At 45.0% G+C, this 25,422-nt stretch overlaps 1 protein-coding gene across 9 annotated transcripts in view; it reads right to left on the reverse strand.

Annotated features, from left to right (window-relative positions):
- The window catches only part of EXD3 (exonuclease 3'-5' domain containing 3), a 598,889-nt gene that overhangs the window by 395,328 nt on the left and 178,139 nt on the right, over positions 1-25,422 (reverse strand). For 8 of the 9 annotated variants that reach the window (XM_054007609.1, XM_054007611.1, XM_054007610.1 and 5 more), the window contains 5 exons: positions 19,322-19,375; positions 17,941-18,080; positions 15,451-15,542; positions 1,971-2,044; positions 586-624 (listed from right to left, as the gene is read on the reverse strand). In XM_054007609.1, the coding sequence (XP_053863584.1) occupies positions 586-624; positions 1,971-2,044; positions 15,451-15,542; positions 17,941-18,080; positions 19,322-19,375 (399 nt within the window). Of the gene's footprint in view, positions 1-585; positions 625-1,970; positions 2,045-15,450; positions 15,543-17,940; positions 18,081-19,321; positions 19,376-21,918; positions 22,044-25,422 lie in introns of those variants that run through there. The other variant, XM_054007614.1, reaches the window with a different exon arrangement.

Genomic DNA, 25,422 nt, shown 5'->3' on the forward strand with positions numbered 1-25,422 from the left:
GCGCTCGACCCCTCCTCCGCCCCAGGCCCACCCCTACTCCACCACTTCCCGCAAGCCCCCACCCTGCCTCTTCCCGCCCCTGCTCTAATGATGTTTGAATCATTACTATATACTGTACCATGAGACCCAGAAACCATAAATACCTTACATTTATATAGTAAACCTGCTGAAAATTCTCAGGACAAAGAAGATGATTTTCTGACTGTGTTTACTGGTAGCCCTTGACAGTTGCCTTAGATAATTAAATAAGTATCTGTAACTAGATAACCTCAGTATTTGCAGTGTTCAGCGTGTTTCCTACAGTAAATACAGAGAATCACAGGAGAAGACCACAGTAATCTTACCTATTTACCCTAGGTAAAAATGGCAAGTTTTTAAAAGCCAATGCATAGACACATACATACCCCTCTACACACACAATTGTGCCACATGTGTGTAGGCAGTTCTGACAAAGCTAAAAAGCTGTACTAGTGTAACATATTGCAAATTCTTTTAACACCAGAATGGGATATTTTTAAATGGTCTTAAAATGAGGTCCACACAAAGAAACCTTAAAAAAGTGGTAAGGGACCATTTCACACTCACCTGAACATGATCGGCCCAATTCTCCTGAGTCATGGTTTTCTGAAAAGACAAAAAAAATCTCTAAAATATGTTTTTAAAGCATATTATACACACCAAGTGGAAATTTAACACACAGACAGCATTTATGACATAGGAATGCAATCTGATATGCACTGAAAATCTCTGGGTTCTTATATATCAACATGAAGGGCACATTAGAAAAATATTGCTTAGATTAGTTAATTCAGAGAAATGTTTGAGGACAGCACAAGACTATTATCCAAACCTCAATCTGAACTTACAATATGAAGGCCACACAGAATCCTATCCAGATCATATTGAAACTCCTCATATACCTTATAAAATAGAGATAATCCAACCAGACCTACTTTGTAGTGGGTGCAAAACTACAGATAACTTCCAACTGCACAGGTAGGTAAGACTGCTGAAAACTGAGACATTGCTGAACTCAGTACAGCGGCGGCTCCAGGCACCAGCGCTCCAAGTGCGTGCCTGGGGCAGCAAGCCGTGGGGGGCGCCCTGCCGGTCCCTGCGAGGGCGGCAGTCAGGCTGCCTTCGGTGGCATGCCTGCGGGAGGTCCGCCGGTCCCGCGGATTCGGCAGTAATTCGGCGGCGGGTACTCCGAAGCCGCGGGACCGGCGGACCTCCCGCAAGCGCGCCGCCGAAAGCCGCCTGCCTGCCATGCTTGGGGCGGCAAAAAAGACAGAGTAAAGACTGACTCAGTAAAGCAACAGAATACTTAAATTTCATGATGCTTTTAGCACACTCAACACAATCTCCCAGAAACACAGGAGAAGCCTCCATGCCTATTCAGGCTGCTGTTGAGCGACTGAATACTGCAAAAAATGTTCACATTGGTACTACGGAGAAGCATCCCTCTAAAACATGAGTGTGCTTATATTCAGGGAATTAATGAGCTTTGCACAGAACAAATGGAAGGTACCCTTCCCCTGAACACCAGCCTTGTCTTTGTTAATGTACTTAGGATGACTACACTGCCAAACACGGTGGATCAATTCTGTCCTCCTTGAGACCCAACTGATTGGGTCCTCAGTTGATTGGGAGAGCATCTCTTGCAGTTTACTGAACACCCTTAACTGCCACTGAAGTCAGTGGGAGTGGACGGCATTTACTGCCTTGCAGGACTGGTCCCTATCATAAATATAATAGTATAATAAAATATATCCATAATTCTGCACTAGATTTATCAGTCTATAATATCTCAGTCCAAGCACTCGTAACAGAGATTTGAGTCTCAATGCCTTTCAGTATCACTACAGCATGACTACACCCTGCTTGCATACCAACCTCATGTTTCCAGCATCTCTATTATATTGTTCAAATCACAACAAAAATAAATCCATACATACATTGTACAAACATACCTCAACAAACCTCTTGTAGAAGAGATATTTCAGAGATCCTAGGTGCCGCTGATTTATGACATTCGGACAGAGAGCTGAAACGAAAGAAAGGCCTTTAAGTCAACACAACATATGAACTTGCTTGAAGCGTTCTTTTCTAGACAGTACTTTTTTCCTCCCCTGATATAAAAATCACTTTAAATGATGCCAACACAGAAAGACACTATCCAAACCTGAAACAAAGAGGGCCAGAAGCATTCTGGCCTTGCCTATATTAAAATTGCTAATTGTGTTTAAAAACCAGATTAGCATTTGTAGTGTAAACAAGCCCATAAATATATTTTGCAATTTGGCATGTGCTACTATAGGCGGTTTTCTGCTCCTGCTACTTTTGCTTCTCTCTCTCTCTTTTTTTTTTTTTTTTTGGAGGGGGTGGTAAGAAAAATCATTTAAGTCGTAGCGATATGTACACTGGACATAACATATATCCTAAACATCCAGGATACATTCCAATATAGATGAAAATGTACAAGAATTTAAAAGCTGGGGAGCACAGATTCCAAGAACAAATTCAAAAGAAAATAGAATTACCAACACCCGAAGCAGAAAGTCATAGGTTTGCAATAGACACACTACACACATCTTTGATGCACCAAGATGTTCCAGTAGCAAAAACAAGCTAATACAAAAGAGTAAACTCAAGGGGTACATTTTCAAAAACGCCCAAATGACTTTCAGTGAGATTTAAGATTGTAAATCACCTTAAAAATGTGACTTAAGCCTTGTCTACACTACACAGTTTTGTCAACAAAAGGCAGCTTTTGCTGACAAAACAGGGGAGGTGTACACTCTACAAAGCTACTTTTCGTGGCAAAACTCTGCTGTTTTGCTGAAAAAATAAAACCACCTCAACGAGAGGCATTGAACTTTTTGCAGCAAAGTTAAAGCGACAAAACGTCAGCATAGACGCGGCCATTCATTATACTCACCCAGTATCCCACAATGCCCATCGTGACCGCTCTGCTCACTGTTTTGAACTCGGCTGCCCTGCATCTAGCTATTATGTTTTTTGCTAAGTTGGCATAATAAATAAATAAATAGCGACAGTAATTCTCAGTTCTTATAGAATCATAGAAATTTAGGGCTGGAAAGGACCTTGAGAGGTAATCTAGTCCATCCTCCTGCACTGAGGCAAGACCAAGTAAACCGAGACCATCCCCAACAGGTGTTTGTCCCACCTGGGCATAAAAAGTTCCAAAGATGGGGATTCTACAACCTCCCTTGGAAGCCTGTTCCAGAGCTTAACTACCTTCATAGTCAGAAAGTTTTTCCTAATATCTAATCTAAACCTCCCTTACTGTAGATTAAGCCCATTACTTCTTGTCCTACCCTCAGTGGACATGGAGAACAACTGATCATCCTCTTTATAATATCCCGTAACATAGTGGAAAACTGTTATCAGGTTCCCCCCTCAGTCATCTTTTCTCAAGATTAAACATGCCCAATTTTTCTAACCTTTCCTCATACAACAGGTTTTATCATGTTTGTTGCTCTCCTCTGGACTCCCTCCAATTTGTCCACATCTTTTCTAAAGCATGATGCCAAGAATTGAATGCAGTACTCCTGTCGAGACCTCACCAGAGCTGAGTAGAGTGGGACAATTACCTCCCACGTCTTTTACATACGACACTCCTGTTAATATACCCAGCATGATAGTAGCCTTTTTCACAACTGCATCATATTGGTGGCTCATCTTCAATTTGTGATGCACTATAACCTCCAGATCCTTTTATGCAATACTACCCCCTAGCCAGTTATTCCCCATTGTGTAGCTGTGCATTTGATATTTCCTACTTAAGTGAAGTACTCTGCACTTGTCTTTATTGAATTTCATCTTGTTGATTTCAGACCAATTCTCCAATCTGTCAATTTGTTTTGAATGCTAAGCCTATCCTCCAAAGTGTTTGCAAGCCCTTCCAGATTGGTATCACTCACAAATTTTATAAGCATATTCTCCACAGGGGGACCCCACTGCGTATGCCCTTCCCAGTCTGACAGAGAACCATTGATAAATACTCTTTGAGTACATTTCTTAAACCAGTTGTACACTCACTGTATAGTAATTTCATCTGGATCACATTTCCCTAGTTTGCTTATGAGACTAAGACACTAGAGGACCTATACTTTATTTCATCTTTCTCTTGCTCCTAATTTATTTAAAGAACGTCTTCTTATTGCTTTTTATGTCTCCTGCTAGGTGTAACTCCTGTTGTGCCTTAGCCTTTCTGATTTTGTCCCTGCCTGCTTGTGCTACTCTTTTGTTCTCCTCCTTAGCAATGTGTCCATGTTTCCACATTTTGTAGGATTCCTTTTTGATTTTCAGGACATTATAGAGCTCCTGATGGAGCCATATTAGCCTCTTACTATTCTTGCTATCTTTCTTTTGCACAGGGATAGTTTGTAGTTGTGCCTTTGATACTATCTTCTTGAAAAATTGCCCGGTCTCCCAAACATCCTTTTCCCTCAGAATTTCTCACCATGGGACCTTACCTACCAGTTCTTTGAGTTTGTTGAAGTCTACTTTTTTTGAAGGCCATTGTCCTTATTCTGCTGTTCTCATTCCTTCCTTTCTTTAGAACCATGACATCTCATAATTTCGTGATCACTTTCACTCAAATTGCCTTTAGATTTGCAACCAATTCCACTCTGGCACTCAGAATTGAGTCTGAAACGCCGCCCCCTGGTTATACAGCACTTTTCATCAGCAGATTCCCAAGCAGGTCAATATCATTATCCCCATTTTACAAATGAGGACACTGAGACACAGAGAGATACAGTGACTTGCCCATAGTTACACAGACCAGTGACAGAGCAGGGAATTGAACTCAGGTCTACTGAGTCCCAGCACAGTGCCCTCTCCAAGATAGCATAAGACAATCTATTGCAGTGGCTCTCAAACTTTTTTACTGGTGACCCCTTTCACATAGCAAGTCTCTGAGTGTGACCCCCCTTTATAAATTAGGAAGCAAAGCGGGGTTTGGAGTTTTATAGATTCTGGGGCTGGAAGGGACCTCGAGAGGTCATCGAGTCCAGTCCCCTGGCCCTCATGGCAGGACCAAATACTGTCTAGACCATCCCTGATAGACATTTATCTAACCTACTCTTAAATATCTCCAGAGATGGAGATTCCACAACCTCCCTAGGCAGGTTATTCCAGTGTTTAACCACCCTGACAGTTAGGAACTTTTTCCTAATGTCCAACCTAAACCTCCCTTGCTGCAGTTTATGCCCATTGCTTCTTGTTCTATCCTTAGAGGCTAAGGTGAACAAGTTCTCTCCCTCCTCCTTATGACACCCTTTTAGATACCTGAAAACTGCTATCATGTCCCCTCTCAGTCTTCTCTTTTCTAAACTAAACAAACCCAATTCTTTCAGTCTTCCTTCATAGGTTATGTTCTCTAGACCAAGGGTCCCCAACACGGTGCCCGCGGGTGCCATGGCGCCCACGGGGCGTCTAAGTGCGCCTGCGTACTGGCCGGCGAGCGAGCATCCGCCAAAATGCCACCGACAAGCAGCGTCATCCAGAGGCATCACCGCCGAAATGCTGCCGATCACAAAACAGACCCCTGCGGAATCCCACTTGTTATACCTTTCCAGCAGGATTGTGAACCATTAATGACAACTCTCTGAGTACGGTTATCCAGCCAGGTATGCACCCACCTTATAGTAGCCCCATCTAAGTTGTATTTGCCTAGTTTATTGATAAGAATATCATGCGAGATCGTATCAAATGCCTTACTAAAGTCTAGTAAGGCATTTGATACGCTTCTCCATTATCCACAAGACTCGTTATCCTAGCAAAGAAAGCTATCAGATTGGTTTGATATGAATTGTTCTTTACAAATCCATGCTGGCTATTCCCTATCATGTTACCACCTTCAAAGTGTTTGCAGATGATTTCCTTAATTACTTGCTCCATTATCTTCTCTGGCACAGAAGTTAAACTAACTGGTCTGTAGTTTTCTGGGTTGTTTTTATTTCCCTTTTTATAGATGGGCACTATATTTGCCCTTTTCCAGTCTTCTGGAATCTCTCCTGTCTCCCATGATTTTCCAAAGATAATAGCTAGAGGCTCAGATACCTCCTCTATTAGCTCCTTGAATATTCTAGGGTGAAGGTTGACAGCTCGCAACCCCACATGTAATAACCTCGCGACCCCCTGAGAGGTTGCGACTCCCAGTTTCAGAACCCCTGATCTATTGTAAGCGCTTTGGAGAAGGGGCCATACTTTCATTACGTGTTTGTATGGTCCTGGGCCTGCTCCATGGCTGAGGTTCTTACGCATCAGCACAAAGCAAATCGTGCATCTTGGCAGGGTGCTAGACTAGATGACCCCTGTGGTCCCTTCTAACCCTATGGGTCTATGATTCTAATAAATACTCCCTCCCTCAACATATATCACTGGATGTGTATTATTACAAAATCTTGCAGTAGCACCATAATGGGATCTAGTCTGGATTGCATTTTGCATTTGGGATAGACACAAAAGTAGAACCCAGAATTCTACCCTTCCACCCATCTTCAGCATTTGGTAGGGAGGAAGCCTGATACTAACAGCCAGAAAGCAAAACCAAATGTGATGTCCTCTTTACATACAGGGCTTGAAATGGACACACATTGCACTGGTGTTACATGGTGTGTGTGTGTGTTTTGGGATGACAGCTTTTCAGTTTTGTAGATCTGGTGGTTGACTGTATAAAACTGACGATGCACTGCATTCCTTCTGATTCACTATTAGGTCCCACTCAACCCTGTCTTTACATTACACCAAGAGCCTGATTCTCATTTGCACTAACTCGGTTCCCACTGCTCTTGCAATGTTGAGGGGCCTTAGTATAAACAAGAACCAGCCCTCAAGAGCTGAAATAGTTGGAAATAAGAGAACTAAAGCCTTTACCTTCTGTGCTATGGTCTATTTGGAGGAGGGAAATGTTTTAGATCCATAGCACTTTCTGATGAGAAGAGTTCCTCATGCAGATTAGGGTGAAGTGGCATAGAGTGCAGGATAGGATATCCTTTTAGTGTAATTTCCAGGACTCACTGATTTTACATCATTTCATTCCATGGCCCCAGAGAACAGGAAAAGCAGTCTCCATAGGGGAAAGGGAGCAAAAATCCACAGACTCTTGGAGGCTCTTGACCATCCCATTAAACTTGTAGTCCAGACACCAGCTGGGCCTCCCAAGAAGGCACTTAGATGAGAGCCTAAAGAACGAGTGCCGCACGGTGGGCTTCTGGCGCATCTGACAACGTGGCAAATGCTGTTTCAGAACAAGAAGGCAAGAGTGGATTTGGCCCTAACAGAGTGCAGAAACCAAGAGAGCTTTGATTTGACCAGAGTCCTCACACTTCTATCTTCTCCCTAGATTAACTAGGGCCCTTTAGGGGTCATCTTCAGCAGTAGCTTGTACTTCAAAAGGAAAAAACAGTTCTTTAGAAAAACAGGGGAAATGATAAGGGAAGGGTCAAGGTCAGCAGCATGTCCCAAGCCCAACTCTCCTTCAGCAGCCTGAACGGACTGAGTGGTGATTTGGCCTATGCCGTATTTCATATCCTATTGGGGAGAAGGTGGGTGTACAAGCCAGTGGTCACTGCCAAGTAAAAGCTCCTGACTTTGTGTGAGAGGCTCACATCTCCTAAACAATGTGAATTCACACAGGCAATTTTCATAGACAAAGTTGCCCTGGTATTTGACAATAGGGCTGAGACATGCAGCAGGAAAATCATCCACAAGTGGTGGGAAACAATGGTTTACAACCCCGGGTGATCTAATTTAATGGAAGAGCGTATCCTTCTACTCTGCCTGCACACAACTGAATGATATTTGTGGGAACAAAAGTTACTTTGCCTATCATCTTCTGATAGATCAGGCATTTTCTCTTTAGTTCTAATATTACACTCGTTCACCTGACTCCAGAGTAACATCCTTTGAAAATACTAAACTCAAAGAAACCCTGTGAAGTACTGGTGGAGCGTCCCATGCTGGCTGTCCTCTGGTACACACTGCATTCTCGCAATGTCTAAGGATGGTAGTGACATACCTGAACTAATGCACAGAGTTCTGAGCAGCTCTCTTCTGCCCTCTACTGTTTAAATACATGAGAAATAATCATTCTCAGTATATATTGTACACTGTTATCTCTAGGGCTTAAAGGTTTGTACAAAATGCAATTCAGGATTAAATCTAAGGGAAAAGCTGATGGCAAAAACCATAAAAAATAACCCAGCAACAGTATTCTTGCCAGCAAGTTAAAGAAGTATGGGCTGGATGAATGGACCATAAGGTGGATAGAAAGCTGGCTAGATTGTCGGGCTCAACGGGTAGTGATCAATGGCTTGATGTCTAGTTGGCTGCAGGTATCAAGCGGAGTGCCCCAAGGGTCGGTCCTGGGGCCGGTTTTGTTCAATATCTTCATTAATGATCTGGACGATGGGATGAATTACACCCTCAGCAAGTTCATGGATGATACTAAGCTGCAGGGAGAAGTAGATAGGCTGGAAGGTAGGGGTAGGGTCCAGAGTGACCTAGACAAATTGGAGGATTGGGACAAAAGAAATCTGATGAGGTTCAGCAAGGACAAGTGCAGAGTCCTGCACTTAGGAAGGAAGAATCCCGGGCACCGCTACAGGCTGGAGACCGACTGGCTAAGCAGCAGTTCTGCAGAAAAGGACCTGGGGATTACAGGGGATGTGAAGCTGGATATGAGTCAACAGTGTGCCCTTGTTGCCAAGGCGGCCAATGGCATATTGGGCTGCATTAGTAGGAGCATTGCCAGCCAATCAAGGGAAGTGATTATTCCCCTCTATTTGGCACTGGTGAGGCCACATCTGGAGTATTGCGTCCAGTTTTGGGCCCGCCACTACAGAAGGGATGTGGACAAATTGGAGAGAGTCTAGCAGAGGGCAACGAAAATGATTAGGGAGCTGCGCAGGGCCGGCTTTAAGCCGATTCCCCGGAATGGGGCCCCACGCCTAAGTGGGTCCCACAATGTCCAGGGCTGCCGGCGGAGCGGAAAAAAAAAAGCCGTGTCCTGCTTCTCCCCTCTCCCTCCAGGGCTTGCGCCACCATACAGCTGATCAGTGCAAGCCTGGGAGGGAGGGGTTAGGAGGAGGAATGAGGTGTGCTTGGGAAGAAGCGGGGTCAGGGCAGGGATTTGGGGAGGGATCCAATGGGGCAGGGAGGGGGCGGAGTCGGGAAGGGGGTGGTGCGGGGTTGGGGCGGGGGGGGGCGCGCGAGACAATTCACGTCCTGGCTTGGGGCCCCGCACCTGCTAAAGCTGGCCCTGGGGCTGGGGCACATGACTTATGAGGGGAGGCGGAGGAACTGGGCTTGTTTAGTCTACAGAAGAGAAGAGTGTGAGGGGATTTGATAGCAGCCCTCAACTACCTGAAGGGGGTTCCAAAGAGGATGGAGCTAGGCTGTTCTAATAGATTTATATGTAGAAGGGATTCTGCAGGAGACCAGCGGCCCTGGATGTGGATGCATGTGTGCCACCCCATCCCAACAGTGAGGCGTCTGCAGTGATGTTTAGTGTTGGCATTTTCTGAAGGAAGGGCACTCCTGTATCCATCAGAGTAGGGAGCCCTTTATTTTGTCCAGCATCGTAACACACTTGTTTATGCTGTGTCTGTGTGGGACATAATTCATAAGGAGCCATCCTTACAGGCAATGCATGTTTAATCTGGCGTGTCTGACGACAAACATTGTGGCTACCATGTGACCGAGAAGTTGTAGGCAAGTCCTGGCTGATATCTGTGGACTGTTTTGTGTCATGGATATGAGGCTGGTGAGAGTGAGAAACCATCGCCTTGGTAGAGAGGCTATGGCCTCGGTAGATTTGAGATGGGCCCCAATGAACTCCAACTCCTGCACTGGAGTCAGGGTGGACTTTTCGGTATTTATTTGGAGGTCCAATCTCATGAAAAGGGTTACCATCTGTTTGGTGGCTTGTATTGCTGCCTGCCATGTTGACGCTTTTAGCAGGCAGTCGTCCAAGTATGGGAATATCATAATTGCATTTCTGTGCAGGTATGCTGCAACCACAGCCAGTACCTTCGAAAACACTTGAGGGGAAGTAGAGAGGCAGAAAGGAAGTGGTCCTGTCCGATGGTAAAACAGAGAAATCTGCGATGAGAGGGATGTATTGTTACATGAAAATACGCATCATAGAATATCAGGGTTTGAAGAGACCTCTGGAGGTCATCTAGTCCCAGAGGTCGAGGGACGAGAACCAATCCCCTCTTTCTAGAGCTGGAATTATGGTGCCTAGTTTGACCATCTTGAATTGTGTTTTGACAAACTTGTTGAGTCGTCATAGATCGAGTATTGGTCTCCATCCGCCGGACTTTTTCTTTGTGAGAAAATAGTGGGAATAATATCCTCTCCCTCTGTGTTCTCTTTGAACAGGTTCTACTGCTCCTAGCTGTATGAGGTGTCTTACCCTCCTGGTACAGTAGGGACAGGGAGGGAGGATGGGTAGGGGGGCTGGGGAAAAGAGGTGGGGATGGAGTAACCAGTTTGTACGATTTCTAGCACCCATTTGTCGGATGTGATGGTCTTCCAGATTGGATAAAATGGAACTTTAGACGATATCTGAATGGTTGGGAGAAAGATGGTGTCACCAGCACAGATAGACCTGGGGTTCTCGTGCCCTCGACCAAGGCTTCAAATTTGTTGTCTGGAGGTTGATGGTTGGAACGCAGCTACTGAAGAAGTGGATTGGCGTCCCCTCAGGGGCCTGTGTTTGTGGGCCTGTGACTCAAATCACCATTGTTGTTGCGAATACATGGTCTGGCAGTAACGTTGGGGTACATAATAATTTCTCTGTGTTTTCCTGGGTTTGGGTGTATAGATTCCCAAGGATCGGAGTTTCGCCCGTGACTCCTTGAATGAGTGGAGAGAGTCATCTGTCTTCTTGTCAAAGAGTTTGGGACCCTCAAATGGCAAATCCTCAACCGTGGATTGCACCTCCTTAGGAAAGCTGAAGAGGTGGAGCCATGAGGCCCTGCTCATCACGACAGCCGTCACCACTGAACTTGCAGCTGTGTCCGCAGAATCAAGTGCGGCTTGCAGGGCTGTTTTGAAGATGAGTTGTCCCTCTGATACAAGTGCTGTGAATTGTTCTCGCTTGTCCTCAGAAATAAAATCAGTCAATTCAGACATTTAGTTACTATAGTCATATTTTGCCAGTAATGCCTCGCAGTTGGCTATGCGGAGGTGTAGTGTAGCCGAGGAATAAGCCTTGTGACCAAAAAGATAAGTCTTTTCCACTCTTTGTCGTGAGGTGTGGTTTGGGGCTGTTGTTGCCTACCATGTTCCTGGACTGCGTCCACCATTAGGGAATTAGGCGCTGGATGTGAAAAGAGGAACTCGGTGCCTTTGGCTGGTACATAATATTTTTTGTCAGACCTCTTGCAGGTTGGAGGAGCAGTGGCAGGGTTCTGCCAAATGGTTTTGACAGGGTCCATCAGCGCATCATTCATAGCGATTATGGATGAAGCAGATGTATGCAAAATGTCCATTAGTTTGTGTTGTGTCACTTGGACCTCCTGAAGGGAGATGTCCAGGGAGCTAGCCACCCTTTTAAATAGATCCTGGAATAGTTTGAAATCATCCCCTTTATTATGGGGAGGAGGCATAACAGTGTCATCTGTAGATAGTGATGGGAAATGGGTAGGTGGTGCCCCTTCCACGATCAGGGGTCTTCCTCATCTTCCCCCAGTTCCCTTGCCACCATCAAAGGTCCAGGCACAGGTGACTGCTGTGTGCCAGGTCTGGATGTGGCAGGCAGTCCCTGTTGTGTGGGGTATGCCCATTGGGGTGGGGGAGACATGGGGGGGCCCCCAGGGCTGGCCATAACATTGAAAATACTTGGAATCAGTGTAATATGTTCCCTGAGGGGGTCCTGAGTTAGTCGGTTCACAGTAGAGATTCTGGAGGGAGATCTCCTTCCTCACTCTCATCCTCACTCGAATAGGGGGGAGTGGATTGTATTGGAGACGCGAGGAGACTCGGTGCCGAGGGTGACATGTTCACATTGGTGCCGATGATAGGGGAGTCAGGGGCAGAACCGACTAAGAGACCCTTTTGTCTGAGAAACTGCTGTGATGTCTGTTTGATTGGCCCTTGCTCCAATGCTTGGAGCTGCTGTGTATAAGCTGGTACTGAAGGCTGCGCCGCTGTGTGCACCAACCGTGTCTTTGAAGGAGCCGCCATCTGTCCCGGTGCTGTGCCGTTGCATGTGGATCGCAGCTTTGGTATTGGCGGTGCCGAGGCATTGGGTTCAGATTTCCCCTTGGTGCCTCTGTCGGAGCCAGCTCTTTTAGAGTCTCTGGCTCCAGAGGTACCAGCGATGCCGGGTGGTCCCGCTGGGTCACCTGCCGGTGCTGAGTGTCCTCTCACGGAACGGTACTTCTTGGCGGATTCCTGCCTTGGGGACATAGGTGCCTGCCTTTTTGACAGTTTGCTCAGATGCATGGATTGAGGAGGGACCCATGTCAGAAGCCGTGGTTGGCGAAGTTTCACCAGGAGGGTTCCGGGCTCAGATGCAGGTCTGAGAGACTTCGCCATAAGGAGGAGCTTTAACAGCAAATCTCTAGCTCTTCTTGTCCCAGCAGTGAGCTTGAGGCAGTGCTGAGACTTCTGAGTTGTGTGTCTTTCACTTGGGCAGAGAACACACTGATTGTGGCCCTCTGAGACAGGTATAGCAAGCTTGCAGTTGAGACATCCTTTAAAGCCTGGGAAACCAGGCATTCCTGGGGGGGGGTGGGGGGCTTTCACCTTCAGAGCAGCTGCGTATGCGGAGGTTCAACTGAAATTTCTCCCCAGCTGGTAGTTCAAAAGGAAAGTAAAAGGAAAAAGGGTTTGGTTTGGTTTGAAGCTATGGTGACAGGGATAAAAGGAAAAGGAAAACAATGTAAATGGCTGCTAACAAGGAAACTAAGTAACTAACTGTTAAACTAATTAACTAATAAGTAGTGAAGCACTGCTGATTGCTCCAACTCTGGTGGGGGGGTCGTTAGCATAGCATCAATTAATTGCCTGAAGCAGCAGGAGACAGGGACCACGCATGTACGACCCAACCGGGCACTGCCACCAAAAGTCTTTGAGTATGAGCACAGGGGCGCCCCAACACCTAAAATGGAGGACCCACAGGGACAGCACTCAAAGAAGAACAATTCCAATTAAATCCTCAAAAACCGCAAACATCTGGCAATGCATGTCCTGACTTGCAGCATGAGCTGTCTCTGGAACATTAGCCTGCACATATGCACGGAATTTCTTTACAATAAAAATAAAATTGAATCAAAGGTTCAAAGTAATTCTTCAGTTATACTGTATGTTAATACCCACAGGTAAATTCAAGGGCTGAATTTTTTAACTGAGGCATTGTTTTTATTATCCTGCACTAACAATAATACAAATAACAGTGTTACAGATCAAGCTGGTGGCCAAACCTCTTTCACACCGCAGGTACCTTGTTGAGGAAAAGATGTGGGAAACCTTTGGAAATATGAACATACATTGGGGCAGTGCATTTAAAGTCCCACCCAGGGTTCAGAGATAGATCCACATGGGAAGTTCCATTAGAACAGGCAGACTCCTTCAAACTGCTGGAGTCTTTCAAGGTCACTCATTGCCTTGGCGGATCCAGCTACCCCCATCTGCTCTACCCTCACAATCTCTTTTTGCAGAACCACTAGTACATACCCTACAGCAGTGGTCCCCAACCTTTTTCGTCGGGTGGGTGCCAGAGGATGAGCCACGGAGGACCGTGGCGGCGGATGAGCATCCGCCGAAATGCCGCCAATAAGCAGCAATGTCAATAGGCGTCACTGCCAAAATGCCTCCAACAAGCAGCATCATCCAGAGGTGTCGCCGCTGAAATGCCGCTGACGCCTCTGGATGACGCTGCTTGTCGGTGGGATTTCGGCGGATGCTCGTCTGCCGGCCAGTACGCAGGCGCACTTAGATGCCCCGGCGGGTGCCATGGCGCCCGTGGGCACCGTGTTGGGAACCCCTACCCTACAGTCATTAATACAGCAGGTGCAGCTAGACAGATCTGGCAGTGTATGAATAAAAATCCTGGAGAAGCTAAAAACTCACCAACAGGAGATGACAATAATAATGATGCTTTGTAGTTATACTGTACCGTGTTTTATACCTTCAGTATGATTTATAAAACCTTGACAATTAAACAGGCACTATCAACTCCAAAAGCACATTTTTGGCTTCACATTTTTTTCTTACTGTTGTTACAAGTAACATCTGAGGTTAAAGGACACAAATCTCTGTTTTTTCAGTTTGCTCGCTCTGTGCTTTGACAGCAGTTTATGCATGGACAATTTCATCATTTCTCCTGTACAGTCAGTTTCCTGTGTGTGTGGGTCTTTCACGGGTTTGGGAGAGCAATTCTTTCAACTCCCTTTGTAAATTGACAGGGGACGTATGACCTAGTGGATGTCCAGGCTTACGAGGAAGAAAACCCTCAGGTCTAACCCTGCATGAACCATCAACCTGTTGTATGGTTTTAAACAAATCTCTTAATTCCTCTGTGCCTCAGTTTGCCCACCAATACAATGGGAATTAATTACAATTACATGCTCCAAGGGAGGGTTTGTGAGGATAATTCATTTATGTTTAGCAGCATTTTGGAGATGTGAAGATGAATATGCAACACAGTATCACTACAAGATGGAATGGAATTCGCAGCTTAGGTTAGCAAATAATATTCAGTCCCAGAAAACAGGGAAATATGCAATATTCAGTGTTGCTGATGGAGTGAGGGACCTACACCGGATGCAAATTATAGGGGACACCTGAGGATTTCTGCCAGGAGTCATTATTTGTTAATGTCACAATGCAAGGAAACCTAACACATCTCACAGTAATAAGCAATGCAAAATGTTAAAGAGAATGGATTTCAAGTGACATTTAGGAGTGAAGCAGATCCCTTAGAAGAATGTAAACTGTATTACTTCTCCCGTAAGGTTGCAACAGCCCTTTAAATTCCCTTCAGCAGCAGCCACCCCTATTTCACAGGAAAGTTACATGTGCCTCCTTCTTCTCATGGTTTCTCTCTTTTAAGCTGATGGTCTTGTAACTCACAAAGTCAGAATCCCCAAATGAGTAACGTGTGGCCTCTTATGTGAGCCCGATGGAGCTAGTACTCAAAACTGACCATCACATGTTTATGCAGAACCATTCTGAAGCCAAGATTTATGTCATATTATGGAAGAAACAGCCGATTAGTCACCAACATCTAATTTTTCAACAACACAAAGTGAAAATTTCCATAATTTATGTGCTTTGTTTTTAAACAACATCAATTAAGCTCCAAATGACAGTAGACATTCCTTGCTGGACACGTGGGAAGACAGACTAGCTTTATCTGTTGTTCACAGGAAAGGTGATTAAATGATTTAGTGTAATATCACATACCTGGATCTAGGTTATATTGTTCTAGGAGCCTGAAGACCAGTTTGCTTAACATTTTATGGTTGAGTTTGTTAGGTCGTAAACCTTGATATTGCCTGTAAACAAAACAAGCAAAGCGAGGAAGAAACATCAATGCAAGCAGATAAGATACTTCTCCCTTTTAATAGCAGGGATGTTGTCTGATGCTGGGTGACAACTTCTTTTCCCTCCTCATCCATCACAGCTGAGCCTATACCAGGGGTCAGCAACCTTTCAGAAGTGGTGTACCGAGTCTTCATTTATTCACTCTGATTTAAGGTTTTGCATGCCAGTCATACATTCTAATGTTTTTAGAAGGTCTCTATAAGTCTATACTATAGAACTAAACTATTGTTGTATGCAAAGTAAATAAGGTTTTTAAAACATTTAAGACGCTTCATTTAAAATTAAATTAAAATGCAGAGCCCCCCGGACCGGTGGCCAGGACAGTGCGAGTGCCACTGAAAATCAGCTCGCGTGCCGCCTTTGGCACGCGTGCCATAGGTTGCCTACCCCTGGCCTATACCATTCTTTCCTCCAATTGGGTCTAAATTAGCTGTTACCACTCAAGAAAGAGATCTTGAAGTCATCCTGGATAGTTCCCTGAAACATCCACTCAATGTGCAGCAGCAGTCAAAAAAGCTAACAGAATGTTAGGAACCATTAGGAATGGGACAGATAACAAGACAAAAAATATCATACTGCCATTATATAAATCCATGGTTCACCGACACCTTGAATACTGTGAGCAGTTCTGGTCACCCCGTCTCAAAAAAGTTCTATTAGGAATGGAAAAGGCACAGGGAAGGGCAACAAAAATTACTAGGGATATGGAACAACTTCCGTATGAGAGATTAAAAAGACTGGGGACTTACATTTGGAAAAGAAACAACTAAGTAGGGATATAATAGAGGTCTATAAGATCCTGAATGGTGTAGAGAAAGTGAATAAGAAAGTGTTATTTACTCCTTCAAATAACACAAGAACCAGCGGTCACCCAATGAAATTAATAGGCAGCAGGTTTAAAACAAACAAAAGGAAGTACTTCACACACGCACAGTCACCCTGTGGAACTCGTTGCCAGGGGATGTTGTGAAGGCCAAAAGTATAATTAAATTCTAAAAAGAAGTAGACAAGTTCATGGAGGATAGGTCCATCAGTGGCTTTTAGCCAAGATGGTCATGGATGCAACCCTGTGCCCCAGGCATCCTAAGCCTCTGACTGCCAGATGCTGGGAGTGGATGACAGGAGATGGATCACTCAATAATTGCCCTGTTCTGTTCATTCCCTCTGAAGCACCTGGTATCAGCCACCGTTAGAAGACAGGATACTGGCCTAGATGGACCACTGGTCGGACCCATCTGGTCATTCTTATGTTCTGGAAAGTCCTAGCCAATAAAGCCACCATCTGGTCCAATTAAACCTTCAATACACTGCTTCTGAGACAGCAGCAAGGTGGAGAGCTTACTTTAAGGTAAATGCTGCTCTTCCCATCAGTTAGCTGATACTCGCATCTTCATCAGTCTCCAATTCTCCATTCAAGGGCTTTAAGAGTTCATGTCAGTACCTGATTTCCAGCAACCTGGTATTAAGACCCACTCTGCTTTTATTAGCATTGTATCTGCTGCATGTATGCTGTTGTTTTGATTGCACTGCTGGTGCTTACTTGGCATAAGCCACTTTGGTGAGAGGTGGTTTATATATTAAAAAACAACCCTGATAATTTCACTGGAAAAGGAATGATGAGTATATTTATTTCTTGTTTTTTGCCACTGTATCATGGGAATACTAGACACACACGCATGGAGTGAGTGCAAAGGCTTTTTACTTTGACTAGGACTATCTGCGGATGGCTCCCTCACAACTGCACCATTTCCTGGTTTAGCACTGCTATCTGAAGCTGACGGAAAGGGAATTTTCAGTTGAAAATTCAACTGAAATCAGGGTTACCAACTGAATTCAACTGAAATCAGGGTTACCAACTGAATTCAACTGAAATCAGGGTTACCAACTGATGATCCTTATTCCCCTCCCCACAGCTCACTGCCAGATACGCACAATGGATATTGCGACTCAGCCTTCCACAGCAAAGCACCAGAGTCAGGCTGTTGAGGTCTCCTGGATAAGTTCTACTGCAATGTTTTCATGTTTAGCCTCAAAGTGCTCAGCCCCTGCCACTTCCAATGACATCAATGGGAGTGATAGGTGCTCAGTGCCTCATAGGATAAGGCCTTTGGAAAGACCAAATTTCACAATTACCAGAATTTTTCCCTTCTCTGATGGGAAGTGATTGTACAACATTTAGCAATTTACTCCGTGGCTTTCAACATGTTATTAGTGAATGTAGAAAGAGGACTAGGAAACATATTGTCCTTAGCTGATAGCTATTTAGCACCTGCTCATAATGTCATATAATATTGTATACTGTTTGGATATAAGAAGGACAAAACACTGGAAAATAGAATAATCTTCTACCTTGAGATGTCTGTAGTATTAAAACTAGGTTCACACCACATATCCAGGATCTGCAAGAGTTTGCGCTGGAGATCAGGATATTCTGCCACATAAGCCTCTACTAGATTAGTTTTCTCTTGAAGTAGCAATGGAGTGCACATCTAGAAAGAAAAATAGTTTTGCACTTGTAAAGCATTACAGAGACATTGTGCTCTATACCTGGTGCAAACTGCTTCCCATTGCATTGCCTCAGCAGCACTGGCTGCAGCACTGGAGAGGCAGAGCCAAGTCTCCAGCCACTCCCAGCCTATAGACACAGGCACAGGAGCAGGAGCCGGCCCATTTTGCTGCTGCTCAGAATGTGGATAGTGAGCTTATACCCCTGCATGGGTGCTCGGGATGGGCCACACTCTAGCTCGAAGTCTTCCATACTGAGGTCTGTAAGTGCTTGAGAAAAGTGTTCCAAATTGCTTAAATGTTAGAAAAATATTTCTACATCCAAATATGCCTAAAGGGAGTTTTCTACACAGAATTTTCAACACAAATATTACCAATAACATTACAAACCTTCGGCATTAGAATTTATTTAACCCAGGCCACCTCTTATCACCACATAGGTAGAAAATACCTCAGTTATCTTCCTACACCCATTATTCTGAATGGGGAGAGCAGGGGAGGAGATGGGATTATTTTTGCATTTAATAAGCCTTATTACAGAAATAATAATTTGCAAAACCTATGAAGGAAGGCTGAAAGAATTGGGTTTGTTTAGTTTGGAAAAGAGAAGACTGAGAGGGGACATGATAGCAGTTTTCAGGTATCTAAAAGGGTGTCATAAGGAGGAGGGAGAAAACTTGTTCACCTTAGCCTCTAAGGATAGAACAAGAAGCAATGGGCTTAAACTGCAGCAAGGGAGGTCTAGGTTGGACATTAGGAAAAAGTTCCTAACTGTCAGGGTGGTTAAACACTGGAATAAATTGCCTAGGGAGGTTGTGGAATCTCCATCTCTGGAGATATTTAAGAGTAGGTTAGATAAATGTCTATCAGGGATGGTCTAGACAGTATTTGGTCTTGCCATGAGGGCAGGGGACTGGACTCGATGACCTCTTGAGGTCCCTTCCAGTCCTAGAATCTATGAATCTATGAAAACAGAATCAACACAGCTGGAGTTTCAGATTCCAGTTAGAAAAATATTCTATTAAGATGGAATGTGGTATAAAAAATCTTTCAGTCACTTCACAGACTGAAACATCATTTTTAGCAGCTCCCTAGCAACTTCTTGCAAATTAGATATTAGTGTATAGTACTGGTATATAACTTCCACTTTTGTGCAAGACTGTGCGTCTTGTTTATCAAAGGATACATCTGATGATAGAGAAGACTACAGGGGAAACAGACTTACCTTCTCCACATCTAGATCCAGCTGTAATTTTAGCTTTATACTCAGAATGGCTGCCTAGAAAACACAAAAGGTAGAAAACATTTCTGGTTGTAGAGGAGAATGTGTGTTTGGGAGAGCTTATAAACGGATGTGTTTCTAAACTGAAGTATAGATGGTTTCTACACATTAGTCGCAGAATGATTCTATTTATTGTTATATTTTGAATGTGCTAATTAAATGCAATTGGCTGCACAGATTTCATTTAGAAATCCACAAAAACACTATCAGTGGCATTACATGTTTTAAACTGTATTAAACCTCAGAAAAAAAAAATCTGAGATCAAGCACTCTAGTAAAAAATTTAGAGCAAAAAAAACAGAGTCTCTAGTCAAATGTTTGGAAAGACTCAACTGATAGGTAATTTTCTCCAGGAATATAAATTTAAAAACAGAACAAGAAAGGATATTTGTGAGTTAACTTGAACACAATTCTTGCTGCTTTTAAATTTGCTATGCAGTTATATTTTGTGAAAACATCTCATTCATAAATGTGAATACAACTACATTCATAAATGTGAATACAACTAAAAATCAGATTTTTAGGTTCAATCATTTAAATGTAGCTCCACGTATCCTAGATGCTATGAATCACAAATAAAAGGATGATAATAATTATATTGTGCCCTTTTATGCTGTGTTCTGAATGATGATGAACTAAGTCTTGTACTCCCCATGTGAAGTTCCTCAGAATCAGTATCCTAATTCTGCAGATGGGAAAGTGAGCCACAGAGTGGCAAAATGATTTGAGGAAGGTCACACAAGCAGTCAGTGGCAGAGCCAGGAATAGAACCAAGATCTTCTGCATTCCCATCCTGTATTTTAACCCCAAGAACTTGCTTCCATCCCGGCTTCAGTTTCCCTCCTCTATTTGGTGCAACTCCCACCCTAGTACAATAAGGTGATGCAAAACATTGGATAACTGTTGCTTGTGAATTCAAAATCAATACACCCATACTATTCTGCCAAATGGTTGCTAAAACATGTTCTTTGAGGCCTGATTCAGCCAGGCAAAGAAACAGTCCTTAAGCCCATCCCTATTCAGAAAATTACTTAAGCATGCACTTAAGTCTCAGGCCTTGTCTACACTACCAGGTTTTGTCGCCAAAACTGCCATTTGTCAACCCTAACAGTGAGCGCAGACACACTGCAAGGCGACTTTTGCTGGGCAAAATGCCTGGTTTGGGTGACAAAATTCATCCACCCTCAAGAGAGATTTAAGTCTTTTTCCTCTACATTTTTGTCGACAAAGTGCAAGTGTAGACACCATGCTTCATTTCATCACCTTAATTGACATCCAGAAGGTTTCCCACAATGCCCATCCTGACCCACTCTGGTCAGCAATTTGAACTCCACTGCCCTGCAGCCAGGTAAACAATCATCCGCCCCTCCCCCTTAGAAGCCCCAGGAATTTTTGAAATTCTATTTCCTGTTTGCTCGGCGTGGAGAGGTCTCATCGTATTTTCCCAGGTGACCATGGCAGCTTATTGCAGCAAACACTCTCCCGCTTGGACCACTGCAGAGCAGTTGGATCTGCTCAGTATATGGGGAGAGGAGGCTGTGCAGTCCCAGCTGCGCTTGAACCATAGGAATCAATGGGCAGATTTCTTGAGGCTTTTGTGAAAACAGCTGTAATTGGGACACTCTGCAAGTGCAGAGCGAAGATAAAGGAGCTGAGGCAGGTGTACCATAAGGAAAGGGAGGCAAACTGATGCTCAGGTGCTTCTCCTAAGACCTGCTGGTTCTATAAGGAACTGGATGCTATCCTCTGTCATGACCCCACCTCCATGGCCAAGAGCCCCATGAATACTTTGGAGGGCACAGAGGCGGTGGAAAGAGGACCTAACTCGGAGGACGAAGTTATTATTGAAGAGATGGAGTTAGATGAGGATATGCAGCTCCCAGCAGTCGCCCGGTAGGGCGGGCAGGCAGCCAGGAACTATTCTCCACTCCAGATGTGTCTAGCCAGTCTCAGCAGTTGCTCTACGGCAAGCAAGAAGCAGGAGATGAGACTCCTGGTAAATGGCTGTGGTTTGTATAGTGTAGAGATGGGTTCAAGCTATAGAAATCTGGGATGTTGGCTGTGTTTCTGTGTGCTGGACATTTCCCTGTGCAGCTAATCAGTATGGCGGAACAGGGTGTTGTTGCATGCTGAGATCTCACGGGAATCCTCCAGAGAGATCTCCAGGAAAGTTTCCTGGAGTTACTTGGTAATCCTCTGCCGAAGTTTCCATGGCAGAGTAGCTTTGTTCCTTCCCCCATTGTAGGAAACTTTCCCTCGCCACTCATCAATCACTTGTGCAGAGACCAAAGCAACACATAGGCGAGCAGCATAGGGAGCAGGGCGGAAGCCACAAGCATGGAGTAGATGTACCATCATTTCCCTGCTTACTCTTAGTAGTGAGATGTCTGCTAGAATTACACCCGCCTGTGGAAAAGTGTGGGAGAATTTTAGAATTTGTTCCCTAGAATACTGCACCACAACCTTTGCAAACAGCATGTGCTCTTTTCCACATGTGGTGTAGCCCTCCCCCACCCCCCAGCTCCCCTGCCAACACTCACCATGCTTTGGCTGTTTGCGGAGATGTGTGCCTGGCTAGGGTCAGTGAGAAAGTGATGGCAATGTTGCAAAAGGTGTGTTTAACAGAAATGTTTCAATGCTGTGCGTGAATTTAACAATCCCACTTCTGTGCATTGTCCCCTGTGCTTCATCAGATGTGGACTTCAGGAACACCCCACGCACCCCGGCCAAGCATCTCCACCAGATAAGAAAGCGTCCAAGATGCAGCAAAGAAGACATGTTCCAGGAGGTCCTACAGTGCTGCAATACAGAAAAAAGGAACGAAAGGAGTGCTGGGAAGCCGAACGGTCGGACAGAAAAGAGAATCATGTGTTTGTTAAGGACGCTACTGAGCAGATGATTAAAGTAATGGAGGAGCAAACGCAGATGCTGAAGTCCTTAAAGTGCTGTAGACTGAGCAAATCAGTGCTCAACCTCCACTGCAGCACATTCAGAACTCTTTTCCATGCCTCCCCCCAAACTCCACTCGCACATTCCTTTCTACCTTCCAGGGCTTCCCGGTTTCCCCTTCACTCCACCTCCTCAGACAACTTTCACAATGATAGCTGGGCCTAAACACAGCTGTGAGAGTCTGCCTTTCCATGGATCCTCCTTTCCCACCAAGCATCTGTGTGTTTGTGTGTGTTGTTTCTTGTGCAATGAAAGCAAACTTTTATAATGGTAAATCATCTTTATTTTTTTTCTACAAGGTGAGATTGCAGGCACTGCCAATACATGCACAGGCATTGTAATCACTTTATTACAGGAATACAAGGCCCCAAATGTCACCATTGCCTCCTAGGAAAACTACATGTAATGTAACATTGAACATGTAAGGAAACATTGATTGCCCCCTCGTAAAACTACATGTAACATAACATTGAAGCAGCTCGGACAGAGATATATGTTACTGGTGGTCATCGTCAAAATGCTGCCTCAAAGACTCCCTGATTCAAATAGCTCCCCTCTGGGCTCCTCTGACAGCCCTGGTATCTGGCTGCTCAAAATCAGCGGCCAAGCGGTCTGCCTCAGCACTCCACCCCAGCACTCCACCCCCGAGCAAACCTTTCACCCTTAGCTTCACAGAGATTATGCAACATACAGCATGCAGCTAAGACCGTAGGAATATTATCCTCAGTGAGGACCAACCTGCCATAAAGGCATTGCCAGCACGCCTTTAATCTGCCAAAGGCACATTCCATTTCATCCGGCACCTGGTGAGCCTGTTTTTGAACTGCTCCTTACTGCTGTCCAGGTGTCCCATGTAAGGTTTCATGAGCCATGGCTGTAGAGGGCATGCAGGGTCCCCCAGGATCATTATGGGCATTTCAACACTCCCCATTGTAATCTTCTGGTTAGGAAAGAAAGTCCCCATTTGCAGCTTTCTCTACAGGCCGGTGTTCCTGACGATGCATGCATCACGCACCTTCCCAGACCACCCCATGTTGATATCAGTGAAACAGCCACGTTGACGCCAAAGCATCTGCAACACCATGAAGAAGTACCCCTTCCTATTGATGTACTCCATCGCAAGGTGCTCTGGTGCCAAAATTGGAATATGTGTGCCATCTATCACCCCTCCACAGTTTGGGAAACCCATTTCTGCAAAGCATCCACTAATTCACACACATGTCCCAGAGTCACGGTCCTTCATAGGAGGATGCGATTTATTGCCCTGGACACTTGCATTAATGCAGCCCCAATGGTCAACTTCCCCACCCCAAATTGGTTTGCGACCGACCAGTAGCAGTCTAAAGTTGCCAGCTTTTGCTCACACAGCAATTGCCACACACTTTTCTACCAAGAGGCAGATCTGGGGCGAGCTCCGCGCACAGTTCCCGGAAGGCGGCTTTCCACATCCAAAAGATCTGTAGCCACGGCTCATCATTCCTCATCTGCATGACGATACAATCCCACCATTCAATACTTGTTTCCCGAGCCCTATGACGTTATAGCAAAAGTGGATGGGAACCTGGGAGGCAGTGACCATGAGATGGTCGAGTTCAGGATCCTGACAAAAGGAAGAAAGGAGAGCAGCAGAATACGGACCCTGGACTTCAGAAAAGCAGACTTTGACTCCCTCAGGGAACTGATGGGCAGGATCCCCTGGGAGAATAACATGAAGGGCAAAGGGGTCCAGGAGAGCTGGCTGTATTTTAAAGAATCCTTATTGAGGTTGCAGGAACAAACCATCCCGATGTGTAGAAAGAATAGTAAATATGGCAGGCGACCAGCTTGGCTAAACAGTGAAATCCTTGCTGATCTTAAACGCAAAAAAGAAGCTTACAAGAAGTGGAAGATTGGACAAATGACCAGGGAGGAGTATAAAAATATTGCTCAGGCATGCAGGAGTGAAATCAGGAAGGCCAAATCACACTTGGAGTTGCAGTTAGCAAGAGATGTTAAGAGTAACAAGAAGGGTTTCTTCAGGTATGTTAGCAACAAGAAGAAAATCAAGGAAAGTGTGCGCCCCTTTCTGAATGAGGGAGGCAACCTAGGGTACATCTACACTACAGAGGGGAGTCAATTTAAGATACGCAAATTCAGCTACGTGAATAGCGTAGCTGAATTCGACGTATCGCAGCCGACTTACCCCGTTGTGAGGACGGCGGCAAAATCGACTTCTGCGGCTTTCTGTCGGCGGCTCTTACTACCACCTCCGCTGGTGGAGTAAGAGCGCTGATTCGGGGATCGATTGTCGCGTCCCAACGGGACGCGATAAATCGATCCCCGAGAGGTCGATTTCTACCCGCCGATTCAGACGGGTAGTATAGACCTAGCCCTAGTGACCGAGGATGTGGAAAAAGCTAATGTACTCAATGATTTTTTTGCCTCTGTCTTCACGCACAAGGTCAGCTCCCAGATTGCTGCACTGGACAGTACAGCATGGGGAGAAGGTGACCAGCCCTCTGTGGAGAAAGAAGTGATTCGGGACTATTTAGAAAAACTGGACGTGCACAAGTCCATGGGGCCGGATGCGCTGCATCCGAGGGTGCTAAAGGAGTTGACGGGTGAGATTGCAGAGCCATTAGCCATTATTTTTGAAAACTCATGGCGATCGGGGGAGGTCCCAGATGACTGGAAAAAGGCTAATGTAGTGCCCATCTTTAAAAAAGGGAAGAAGGAGGATCCGGGGAACTACAGGCCAGTCAGCCTCACCTCAGTCCCTGGAAAAATCATGGAGCAGGCCCTCAAGGAATCAATTATGAAACATTTAGAGGAGAGGAAAGTGATCAGGAACAGTCAGCATGGATTCACCAAGGGGAAGTCATGCCTCACTAACCTAATTGCCTTCTATGATGAGATAACTGGCTCTGTGGATGAGGGGAAAGCAGTGGATGTGTTATTCCTTGACTTTAGCAAAGCTTTTGATACGGTCTCCCACAGTATTCTTGCCGCCAAGTTAAAGAAGTATGGGCTGGATGAATGGACTGTAAGGTGGATAGAAAGCTGGCTAGATCGTCGGGCTCAACGGGTAGTGATCAATGGCTCCATGTCTAGTTGGC

Source organism: Malaclemys terrapin, chromosome 17, assembly GCF_027887155.1.
Source record: "Malaclemys terrapin pileata isolate rMalTer1 chromosome 17, rMalTer1.hap1, whole genome shotgun sequence".
In the NCBI taxonomy this organism is placed as follows: domain Eukaryota; kingdom Metazoa; phylum Chordata; order Testudines; family Emydidae; genus Malaclemys; species Malaclemys terrapin.